Source organism: Chrysochloris asiatica, unplaced genomic scaffold (genome assembly GCF_000296735.1).
Source record: "Chrysochloris asiatica unplaced genomic scaffold, ChrAsi1.0 scaffold00236, whole genome shotgun sequence".
NCBI classification, from domain to species: Eukaryota; Metazoa; Chordata; class Mammalia; order Afrosoricida; family Chrysochloridae; genus Chrysochloris; species Chrysochloris asiatica.
The window spans coordinates 3673665-3686460 of record NW_006408754.1 but is presented as its reverse complement, the minus strand read 5'-3'; the positions used below and the strand labels follow the sequence as shown (position 1 = coordinate 3686460).

Genomic DNA, 12796 nt, shown 5'->3' with positions numbered 1-12796 from the left:
TCTTACGCATGAGGGAAGAAATCTCACCATGCTGGCTTCTAAGGAGCATTTTGGCTGTACTTCTTCCAACACTGATTTATTTGATCTTCTGGTAGTCCATGATACTTTTAATCCAAACCATAACTCCAATGTATCAATTCTTCTACAGTCTTCCTTATTCATTGTCCAACTTTCACACGCATATGAGACTATTGAAAATATCATAGTTTGGGTCAGGCACACCTTAGTTCTCAAGCTGACATCTTATAAATCAAATTGATACATATGCTATAAAATCATTTTAGCCATGAAATTACTCATGATAAATAATGTGCTTCAAATGTACATAAGGACACAGAGGGTTTTGGTTTTTTTTGTTTGTTTGTTTTTTAACACTCTTTAAAAAAACAAGGTTATTTTAGAAAGCCATAAGCTGAGGCAAGCATAGTTTGGGTTCTTCTGGGAAAAGAACTTGTAATCACTGCACCATGAACCAAAGCAAAGGAGTCAGGCTTGGGTCAAAGGTCTATTAGTGACAGCAGCAGCAGTATCTCGAGAAAGCATGGGTCATGTACACTGACTTGTACAAGGAACAGTAAGAAAAATGAGCCACCAGGCATGAGCTTGAACATACGTAATTATTAGTAAGCCTCCTTGAAAGTGAGCCTTTTTAATTCGTTTATTAAATATTGTATTCAATTTAAAGGCTTCAATCATCCATAATCACTATGATAAAATGTATGTGTACATATAAAAATACTCGTTGGACACACTTTAAGATGTACATAATTGTGTTTTGAAAACAATGCAACATGAGCTATAATTTGATATAAAAAACAATGAATCAGAAGCATGGAAAACAAACTGCTTTAATAAGAGCCTATTGTAGATTCTGGAATGATTGTTGCATGCATATCCCGTGTCATGTTGGACTTCTCCTTCAGTTTTGACTGCAGCAAAGTGTGTTCCACAACACCGATTCTAATGTCCATCTGAACAGTTTCTTGCTTCAGTTTTGTTAAGCTCTGTTTAATCTTCACCAAAGGAGCTGCAGAATGAAAACAGCATGGAATCAAAATGTTCACTTGAGGTATCAGTCATGACAGAATTGTATGACATTTTCCTCACTTGTCCTAAGCCAAAAATAGGGTTACAAACAGAGCCAACAACTTGCTGACATTCACACAGTTTTGCTGTGGCATTTTAAACACCTGAGAGTTTTAGGGAAATGAAGCAGCATTTGAGGCTGAACTTTCCTCCTTTTCTAGGGGAAGGGCTGCTAAAGGGTGTTTAAGGATATCCTCACCATGATTTTATGGCTAGTATATTTGTCTGAGGAGTCCTGGTGTGGCACATTGGGATAAAGCACTGACTGGACCACAAAGTCGGTGGTTCAAACTCACCAGCTGCTCCTTGGAAGCCCTATACAGGGTCACTATGAGTCGGAACTGACTCGATGGCACTTAACAACAATAACACTTGTCTGAAGGAAAAGGGGGGAGGCAGAATACACCAGAAGTCTGTTACACCCTTAGAACTCTAAAAATCTTTCTAGGGCGTAGAACAGTCTTAGGAAATTACCGCTGGAGTCACGCTGCTAACCTTGAAGTCACTAGTTCGGAACGACCAGTTGTTCTGCAGGAGAAAGATAAGGCTTTCTGCTTGCGTAAAGATTTACAGCCTCGGAAATCCTGTACAGGGTCTCCATGAGTCAGAACTAACTCCATAGCACACTACTGCCACTATCATATCAAAGTAGCTAACTCACAATGGGGGAGGATTACTAATTTTTTTCTATTTGACCCCTGCCTAGTGAAATCTACTGGGGAAGAGGAAAAACAACAAAGGTCATGATATCACTGCCTTTGTGCTTTTTAGGGCATATACTTAGTGCCTTTTTGTACATAAAATGGAAAAATGAAGCTCATTTTACAAAAACAGCATGTAACACTATTTTAAAAATTGGCATAATAGTGTGTTTCTTTAAATATTTACCATTCTATCTCTAAATCAGTACAGTTTGAAGAAGATGAACCTAAATGGTAGTTTAAAAACATTTCCACTCTTCTTATTCTCAGTTGATATGTAAGGAAATCAGTATATTCATTGTTGGATATCATCTTTAGGCCATGCACCTCACTTCCAATAAAGAGCTCATTTTAAAAAGCAAAATCCCTATTTAGTAATACCTTTCTGTTTTACAGACTTGCTCCCTGTTTCTTCTTAAAAGAATGAGTGCACTTACCACCATCAGTCATGCTGCTGCCTTTCTCTTCCATTTCTTGTTTTACCTTTTCTAATTCTTCTGTTACCTTTTATCAAAAAAAGTTTTCATGATCATTGAATCTTAATAAACTTACAAAAAGTTTTAGTATCTTGAGAAAAAGTAATACCTATAAAGACATATGAGTATATTAGGGATATTTTGACATTCACCATGGGAGGAAGATTGACACCACGGTACACAGCAGTTGCAACAGCATAGGAGAATATACCAGCTTCCCTTCTGTAGGACACTAACTAAAAACAATGTGTAAACCATATTGTAATACCTAAGAATGCTCTGCGGCTCAAGCTAAACTGTGAATTCCAAGAAGTATATTGTGTTGTTATATTGGTTCTTATCTGTATTCTACATAGAGATGATATTATAGCCTCTATTATTAGCAAAGTTTCCTTCTAGCATTTACTAAAGATGAAAACTGCCAATGACAACTTTTAATATGATCTATAATGAAAGATAAAGGAGCTCTGGTAGCGTAGTGGTTACGAATCGGGCTGCGAACCTTAAGGTCAGCAGTTCGAAACTACCAGCCGCTCCGCGGGAGAAAGATGAGGCTTTCTACTCCCGTAAGGATTTACACCCTCGGAAACCCTGTACAGGGTCGCTCTGGGTCGGACCCGACTCGACGGCACTTAACAACAACAACAAATAATGAAAGATATAATTACTGTAACTTAGTAAGCATTGTTTTTATCATAGTGGTGAGTAAAATGTTCCCTGGGAATAAAGCACTTATCCAAGTAAAATAAATTCATTTTTTTTCAAGCACTGAAACTTTACAACTAGGATAACTACCTACTCCAAAAGAGCAAAATAGTTCCCTGGACTCCCTTCAAATGTTAATTTACCTAACAAAAGTGAACACTTTACTTCTACATAATGCTTTCTTTGTCTAGGAGCACCCCAGGATTAGGTTCTAAATATTTCTAATGTTGCATTTTTAGTATTTTAAAATGACTATTTGCTCCTCATATAGTCTCTATAAAAGAAGCTTAAGTCTATTACATAGTAAAGTTTGTGGCAACCATATTGGGTCTTAACCAAAGACAACCTTAGATTTGAGCTCCAAATTGGCTACTGACCTTGTTGCAAGGAAGGAGTTAAAGTCACGGGACAGAACAACACACAAAATCACACAAGCTATCAACAGAAACAACTCAAAACAAACCTTACAACATGCACACTATCATTAACATGAGGTGTTTTGTTTTTGTTTTTTCCCCCATAAAGATTTATAGCCTCAAAAACCCTGTATAGGGTCAACTGTGAGTCAGAACCATCTCAAGAGCATATGACCACCACCAACCACAATAGAGTCCCCTATGCCAGTGTTTTACCTATATTTCTATATATGACTTCTGAAAACTTATGTCAGAAATCAAGATTAAGGAAGGCTAGAAATTTGTTAGTATTACAGGTTTTATGTTGAATATAAGTTTTTTGAACAGGTTTTATGTTGAATATAGGTAATAGAGTAACTTCAAAGATTTTATGGAAATAGGAAGCATATAAATAAATACTTGAGAAATAGATAAAACAATTAGGATTTTTGTCTGATCAAGAAAGTGTTTTAAACCCCCCCCAAAAAAAAAAAAAAAAAAAAGCTAAAGAGGATAGAGAGAAACACTGTAAACTGATGATATATAGTGGGGATAATAATCAATGTAATGAAACAAGCTATATGAATAGTTGAATGTGAAGCTGATGATGTGTCCTGTAAACTTTCACTCAATGCAAAATAAAAACATTTAATTAAAAAAAAAAAAAAAAGAAAGAAAAGAAAGCCAGAAACATTAAAAAAAAGAAAGTGTTTTAAAGCCACAGGAAGCAATTACTGAACTAACCAACCTATGGTTATGGCGGTCTTAAACCATCTGATGGCTCTGCACAGCTGGAGGCCGACTGACAGGGTGTGAAGCACAGCAAGAGCACACAGTATGTACCTCAGATAGGAGCCTGGTCCTTTCAGTGACTCCTCCGTTTCCCTGCTGGTATCGCTCCCTAGCCTGAAGGGGGGAAGACATTGTTTATAATGCAAATTCAAAATAGAAGCAGAAGATTACTTAAATATGACTTCTTTTTGTGTTTGCAATTTCTGCATATTATTTTATGACAACCTCCTCCCTTGTTTGTGAATGCATTTATGAAAGTGACATTTAACTATAGTTATTTTATCTCTCTAATAGGCACCATGTATTTAACTGAAGCACTATAAAATGATGAACTGCCTTAACCTTCATATACTGACTGTGTAGAAAAACTGTTCTCAGCCATTTTTAAATAGTTTAGGACAGTGGCTCTTGGTCAATATAATCTGTATACTGTGCAGAGAAAACCAGTTCTAAAAATTAATCAAAATAGAGTACCAGGCTTAGCAATTAATAAAGATTAACAAACAGAATGACAGTACAATCAACTGGAATATGTTCTTGGGGAAAACTAACAATTATTTAATATTAATGTTAGACAGATATGTGGTATCACAGAATTTTACAGCATTTTTGGAGTGAATTTATGTGTATAAGGATATAATAAGACAATAAAAAGTAAAGACTACTTTCTATTTGGTCTTTAACTGAGACCTTCTGAAAGTATAGACATATCTCAGGTTATACCTCTATATTTTCCCTCCTTCTTTAGCCTGTCTACTGAAAGAAAAGAATATGTGCAAACTATGTTTGCAGTGTTCTTCTCAGCCTGCCTCAACATCAGGAAATAGGGGGCAAAAGAAAAGTCAGATCCTTAGGGCTAGGACAAGTAACTGCAGCTTTCAGATGCTGGTTTTTCTATTTGTGTTTTTGTGTGTAGAGGTTAAAATTCTAAAATCTGGGAGAATTACATTCCTCCCCCCCCCTTATTTAATTAATTGGAGTCCTGGTGTGGCACTATGGTTTAATGCACTGGATTGCAAAATTGGTTTGAACTTCAAAGTCGGCGATTCAAGTTCACCAGAAGCTCCTAGGAAACCCTATACAGGGTCACTATGGGTCGGAACTGATTCGACTACTAATTAACAACATTTAATTAATTAAACTGCTCTTCTCTGAACCTATCTTGCTTTCTTACTTTTTATTATGTGGTTGTAGCTATTATGGCAGGAGTTCAGGTAGCGTAGTGGTTACGAATCGGGCTGCAAACCACAAGGTCAGCAGTTCGAAACTACCAGCTGCTCCATGGGAGAAAGATAAGGCTTTCTGCCCCTGTAAAGATTTACAGCCTCGGAAACCCTGTTCAGGGTCGCTATGGGTCGGAACCGACTCCATGGCACTTAACAATAAGCTACTATGGCAAGGATCACTTCCTTCGTCTGACACTTGTAAATATACCCTGCTCTTCCTCCTCATACACTAAATGATCAGCAGAGCTAGAAAACAGCTTGACACTGTTTCTGTTCTAAGCCAAGTCCACCAACAACACATGCCTTCATTTATTTAAATAAAATGAAAGTGTGCTTTTAAAAAAGACTTCTGAGAGATCATTTCTGTTATACCTACTTCTCACTTATTGACTACCTTATTACATGACATTTCACATTTATGACAATAGTAAAAAATCTACTATTTGACTATTTTGTGCATTAGTGATACACTTCTGGCAGTAATGAATACAGAGGCAAGAGTAACCCTAGCTGTGACGACTAAGGTTACTAAGTGTCAGCTGAGCAGGGCCATTTTCTTAGTGGTTTTGTAGTTATGTAATGATGTAATCCGGCAGTATGTACTGCTGTTGTCATCCTGCATTTTCATTTAAGTGTCTGTTATTCAGCACCTAAATATATTGATAAATAAGGAGTGGGTGTAAATATAAGTGGCGATGGCAAGTCCTATGCTTCACTTTTTAAAGTGGGCAGAAATGTTGCTTTTTGAAGATCATTTCACGATTCTCAGATATACGGTGCTGTGTCCATTTAGGGATTATGCCATTCATTGGAATAAATCCCTGGAGATCATTCTTAAATTACCTCACTCAGTTGGGCTTGAGCTGCACGGTATTCTTGAACCAAGTGCTCGAGCTGATTGTTGATGTATTTCTCTCGGCTGCCAATCTTTTCCAGAGTTCTACTTATTTCACTGTGCAGTTTGTCCAAAAACCCCTAAAATTTCCATGAGATTTTAGTAGATAAAATAATTCATCATAAAAACATTTTTCAAAAATGGGTTAAGTCTCCTTCAATCCCTCCCACATATGCTCAACCACATGTGAAAAAGTGGGCCATTTGAAATGTTCAATGACAAAAAAGATAGGCAATTAGAAATACTTCAGTCATACTTTGTAGAACATTAAAAAAGCACCTGGTAGTGCTAAGTCAATTCATTTATCTGTATGCATATGTAAAATGTATTTGAGAAGAATTTGCTTTTTTTTTTGACTGTTGACAATTAAAGTAGGTTAAGGGAATAATGCCTTCCCTGTAGCACAGTTCAAAGATGCCAGTTGGAAGTAGATGCCTAGACTTATAGCTCTAAACACAGCTTTGCTGCCTTGTGGTGTCCTCTAACAGTACTTATTTCTGACAGGATAGCAATTCTGGAAAGTTAAGGATCTAGCCATTGCTGTCCTAGTGCTGTACCATCCATTGAGATCCAGAGAGGAGAGAGTAATGAAATACCTCACTTTATATCAAGTTGCTTTTTTTTTAAAGATTAGTTTAAATGTTAGGGCTATTGAAAAGTACTATGGTACATTCAGTTAGGAAGCTCTTGAAAGACAAGGATTGTGTCTTGTTTTCCTTTTGCATTCTCCTATAATAGGCTCACCAGAGATGAGAATGTATGTATTGATTCAGCTGAAGTAATTCACATACCTTGGTCTCCTTTAGAGCAGATTCGATTCCACTTTTGTGCTGGTGCATTTGGTCAACGTGGACTCTCCAATCCTACAGGCATATGCACATAGGAAAAAAGTAAAAACATAGTATACTTCCTTCTTTTCTTGATACAGAGTTCTGCTCTTATTTTAATTACTTCTGTTGCTGCCCTATTTCAGGTGAGAGACTTCCCATATATAGCTTGCAATCAGATTATCAAGAAATATGTGTACAGCACTTTAGGATAAAAGGTTCTAAATAAATGTAAATTATGTGTTCACAGAATGATGCCTGACAATTTGAATATAAATTATTCCTGTACTGCTGGTGGTTAATATTTATGACTACCCATCAAATTTATTTTAAAAAATTCTAATTACTAGAAAAGAAATACTTGTTTAAACAGTAACGATTACACTTTCCAGAAGCAACTCTGGACTCAAATATCATATATCAAAGATTATTTTGTTCCTTGAAAATTAAAATGGGGCTATCTTCCTTAGTAGGGCTTTTCAGTCTCCTTTTAACTAGAGGATGTCTGTGGGCTAATGCGTCAGACTGCAAAGTCATTTGAACTGCAAGGTCGGTGGTTCAAGCTCACCAGCTGCTCTTTGGAAACCCTATACAGGGTCGCTATGGGTCGGAATCGACTTGATGGCACTTAACAACAACAACTTAATTATTACTGGAGTCCTGGTGTGGCACTGTGGGTTAATGTACTGGACTGCAAGGTAAGTTTGAACCGCAACATCGCTGTTCAAGCTCACCAACTGCTCCTTGGAAACTCTATACAGGGGTCACTATGAGTCAGAACTGACTCTATGGCACTTAAGAACAACATCATTATTAGAGTTTATACATTCTGAGATCATGTGAACCCTTATTGTACTTGTTTAAATTACTGTGCAAATTTAAAATCTACACCAAATTTTTAATTTCCTAAAAGATATAAATACTTCAATTTACTTTACTATTTTGCTGTTCAAGTGCCATCAGGTCAGTTCTGATTCATAGCAACTCTGTATATGTAGGTTTTCCGAGGAGGGGCTGGTGAGTTTGAACTACTGACCTTGTTGTTCACACCAACCTTGAGGCTGAGTGCTTACCCTAGGTGCTATACCAGAACTCCTATATTACTACAGGCAACACATTTATAAGATGAGAAAATCCTACTGTAAGAGAAAAAGCATTATGTTAAGTTGATGTTCTCTGGTGTTTCATTTGCTATCTATAACATTTTTTGAAGAGAAAATTGCTTTGTGACTAGTTCAATTTGATATATTTCTTAGCTTTGAAACAAAGTCTAGTGAGTACATGGTAAAAAAAAAAAAAAAAAAAAAAAAAAATTTGCTCAAATATTGTGGCGCGACTCAACTTACATGAAAAAGAAAACCAAAAAAGGCTAGTTCAAACACACCAAACACACAATTGTAATATATTAAAGCTGCAAAGGACCTCAAAGAGCATCTAGTCCCACACTTACAATTTCACAGATAAGCTAACACAAGCCCAGAGATAGGAAGCATACCCAAGTCTGCACAGTTAGTAGTACATCAGGATTCTAAGCCAAATGAACGGAGTCCCTCAGATTTCAGCAGTTTGGCGTTAATAAAAGGGGCAATTGGCTACGTGACTTTAATGATGGGGCTGGAGCAAAGAATACATCAGCACTTTCTTTCTTTCTTTTTTTAAATTGTGAACTGAGTGATAGTTTACATGGGAGAACATTGGCTTTATATCATTGTTTCATTGCAATGATTAAAATCTCCATGCATCATCATTCAACAGTATTTGCTTCCATTCCTTCTGTTTTTATTTTGTTGTTTTGTATTTTTTTTCTTGGGAGGGGTATATACAAAAACATTTTCTTTATTTTTTAATGCATTTATTTTTTGTCTCATGAGCAGGAAATATCGTAGAATATGAGAGCTGGAAAGGACCTTAGAGATTATCTACTCATTCATTTAACAATCATCTAATACAAAGTTTTGTTTTTTTTTTTACAGTTGAGGGGTTACTCACTGCCCATGAAGTGTGGTGACTATTAGACTGATCTGGCAAGAGAACAAGGTCCCTCAAACGCAGCCAGTTAACACTGCAGCAGGGAGGAAGAGAAAATGGCTGGCCTTTGCAATTAGACTAAATATGGCTAAGCCTGAAAACACAAGCCTGTTTAAACCCAGTTAAGCATCCTTATGAAATACAATGAAATGACATGTATTATCATTATTACTATTTCTAAAATACTAATCTTGTCTGGAGTCCTGCTGTGGTACTGTGGGATAAAGCACTGGACCACAGGTTGGTTTGAAACACAGGTCAGTGGTTTGAAACTCACCTGTCACTCTTTGAAACCCTATACAGGGTCACTCTCAGTTAAAACTGACTCGATGGAACTTAACAACAATCTTGCCTAGTTCCAAAAAGAATTTCAGTGGGCTTATTAAACACTGTACTAAACAGAGTTTTGGTGTAGGATAAGCACTGGACTACAATGTCACTTTGAACTGCAGTGTTCAGTGGCTCAAAACTACCAGCTGCTCCTTGGAAATCCTATACAGGTTTGCTATGAGTCAGAACCAACTTGATGGTACTAGGCAACAGTAACAGTCTTGCCTACCTCCAAAAAGAATTTCAGTGGGCTTACTAAATGCTAGTCTCAGGTATTTAAATTCTTCTTTCTCTTCCCATCAATCTCTTTGTCTGTCTCTCTCTATGTACATAGTATGTACATATAGATGTCACACACAGTATTTATGTGTTTGCTGACTGATTGTACCTGATGTGTCAGTTTTTTATCACCCAGTATTACTATGAATATGTTTTCATATATTAACATTCAATATATTTGTTTTTTGAGAGAAACAACCGGGCATAGCTCATCTACATAAACACTATGAACTAGCCAATGGTTTTACATTGATGTAAAACTCCATGGAGGAGAACTGGCATTTCAGTGGAACCTGAAGCCTTAGTAGCATTCTGACAGGCTAGAAAGGAGGGGGAGAGGAAGGGTATTTCAGCTTGAGGGAGCAGCATGAGGAAAAACAGGAAAATACACAGGGAACAATAACTCTAGGCTGCTGAGAGCATAAAATGTGAAGTTTTGGAAATGGGTTGGGAAGGATATAGATCAAGAGAGGACATGGCAAGAGAGGTAAGTGAAATTAGATCGAAGATTTTGAGTGTAACACTAAGAAATATGGGTTTTATCATGTGGATAATAGAATGTTATCAAGGCTTTTTATGGGAGAAAGATGTGGCAATCATTCCAAAAAGATTTACAGCCTTGGAAATCCTATGGGGCAGTTCTACTCAGTCCTTATAGAGTCCTTATGAGTCAGAATCAACTCAACAGCAGTGAGGATCAAAGACTTTTATTTTTTGTTTTAAAGATAAGTCTGTGTTTTGAAAAACTGGTTAGAAAATTAAGAAAGAGACTGAAGACAGGCAGGGAACCAGCTAGGACGTTTTGCAATGGTCCACATGCCAGATGAACAGGGTTTAAATTAGAGCAGAGCTTGTCAGGATGGAAGGAAAAGATGGATTCTAGGAACACAGTAACAGGCAGAACTAGCAGAAACTGAAGACTAAGGGGAAGTATAAGTTGGGGGAGAGCTTAAAGTGGAAGGTGAGGAAGTAGAGAAGAAGTTTTTAATGCTTCAAGCCTGAGAAATTAAGAGGATAATATAAGGTGGAGGGTCAGAGAAAAAGAGGAACACCCCCAGTGAGATGGATTGGCATCAATGGGCTCAAGCATGGCAACAATTGTGAGGCTGGCCCAGGATCGGGCAGTGTTTCGTTCTGTTGTGCACAGGGTCGCTATGAGTTGGTACTGACTCAATGACACCTAACAACAACATAATGGGTATGGAACAGATATTCAGAGAGTCAGAAATACTGAGAAATATGTATTTGAATTTGTCAACTTTGACAAGACATTTATCAACTTTGACAAGACATCTGTGTATTCTTATAGCTCACTGAAGTGGAAAGATAGTGATGATTTATAATCATGTACAAGACAAATCTAAAGGTCTGTGTTATTAAAATCTCCTAGGTGAACACATTTTCTGGTGTATCGTTATTAAAAAAAAGTCTTTAAAGTGTTTTTACTGTTTCACTCAGGAATTTCACCTCTAAAAATTATTCTCAAGGAAACCATTGGGGATACATATAAAGATAAATGTATATTTGTAAAAGCAAAATGGTATGAAACTCTAAATATTTAACTATAGAGAACCATTTAAACGAATTTTACAAATTTGTTCTACCATTAAAAATAAATGCATTTTTTTAAAGCTAACTCCAAGCAAAACTCAAAGATGCACTAGTGATGCACATATAACTGAAAATACTAATGAAGATACATGAATAACAATACACAAACTTAAGGTCAGTGATTATCTGTGGGTAGAAGGGCAGAGGAGAATGCACGTAACTTCAAGGGTGTTGTACATGTTCTGCTTTTCAATTTGGATAGTGGATACATGGGTGTTTGTTTTATTATTGGTCTTCATAATTAAATAGCTCATAAGCATCAAGTAAATTCCAACTCATAGTTAGCTATCTTACAAGACAGAGTTGTTGTTGTTAAGTACCGTGGAGTCGGTTCTGACCCAGAGTGACCCTGCACAGGGTTTCCGAGGCTACAAATCTTTATGGGAGCAGAAAACCTCATCTTTCTCCCACGGAACAGCTGGTAGTTTTGAACTGCTGACCTTGAGGTTAGCAGCCTGATTTGTAACCACCACACTACAAGAGCTCTACAACTACCTTATAGAGTTTCCAAGGCATAATATTATGGAAGCCTGTTGCATCATCTTTTTCCCACAGAGTAGTTGGTAGGTTTGAATAACTGACCTTACAGTTAACAGCTGAGCGTCAAACTGCTACACTACCAGAGCTCTTTCATAATTGTTGTTAAGCGCCATAAAGTTGGTAATGATACATAGAGACCCTATGCACAACAGAATGAAACACTGACTGGTCCTGAGCCAACCTCACAATCGTTGCTACATTAGAGCCTATCGCTGCTGCCATTGTGCCAATCCATCTCACTGGGGTCTTCCTCTTTTTCTCCAACCCTCCATTTCACCAAACATGATATCCTTTTCCAGGGACTGGTTCCTCCTGACAATATATTCAAAATATGAGAAACGAAGTGTGGCCATACTGAGGTTTTCTACCCTATTGGTTTTCTAATTCCTGGTGTTTACACATTTCGTTATAATATTCGACTTTGTCTTCTCGAGCTGCTGTTTGAAATTTTCTATTCATCTCTTTTACATCCTCATTTCTTCCATTTACTATAGCATCTTTATGCTGGAGAGCACGTTTTAGAGTCTCTTCTGACATCCCTTTTGGTCTTTTCCAAGTCTTTCTTGTCTTCTTCATGACCTTTTGCTTTTTTCCTCTATGATCTGGATTTCATCCAACAAATCCTCTGGTCTTCAGCCTCTAGTGTCTAGTGCATCAATTGTGTTCTTGATGTTGTTGTTGTTAGGTGACAGCAAGTTGGTACCAACTCATAGTAACCCTATGCACAGCAGAACGAAACACTGCCCAATAGTGGGCCAACCACACTATTGTTGCCACGCTTCAGTCCACTGATGCTGCTACTTGGCCAATTCATCTTGTTGGGCGTCTTCCTCTTTTTATCTGACCCTCCACCTTACCAAGAAGAGATTGAAGTTGTCAAGGACTTCATTCTTCTTGGATCAACT

The 12796-nt window shown here is 37.2% G+C and overlaps 1 protein-coding gene across 1 annotated transcript in view; it reads right to left on the bottom strand.

Moving 5' to 3' along the window:
• Positions 1–633: 633 nt before the first annotated feature.
• The window catches only part of IFT57 (intraflagellar transport 57 homolog (Chlamydomonas)), a 98028-nt gene continuing 85865 nt past the window's right edge, over positions 634–12796 (bottom strand). The window contains exons 7-11 of the mRNA XM_006873313.1: positions 7068–7139; positions 6225–6356; positions 4207–4269; positions 2225–2291; positions 634–1027 (exon numbers count right to left, since the gene is read on the bottom strand). Of these exons, the coding sequence (XP_006873375.1) occupies positions 849–1027; positions 2225–2291; positions 4207–4269; positions 6225–6356; positions 7068–7139 (513 nt within the window). The 3' untranslated portion in view covers positions 634–848. The remainder of the gene's footprint in view (positions 1028–2224; positions 2292–4206; positions 4270–6224; positions 6357–7067; positions 7140–12796) is intronic.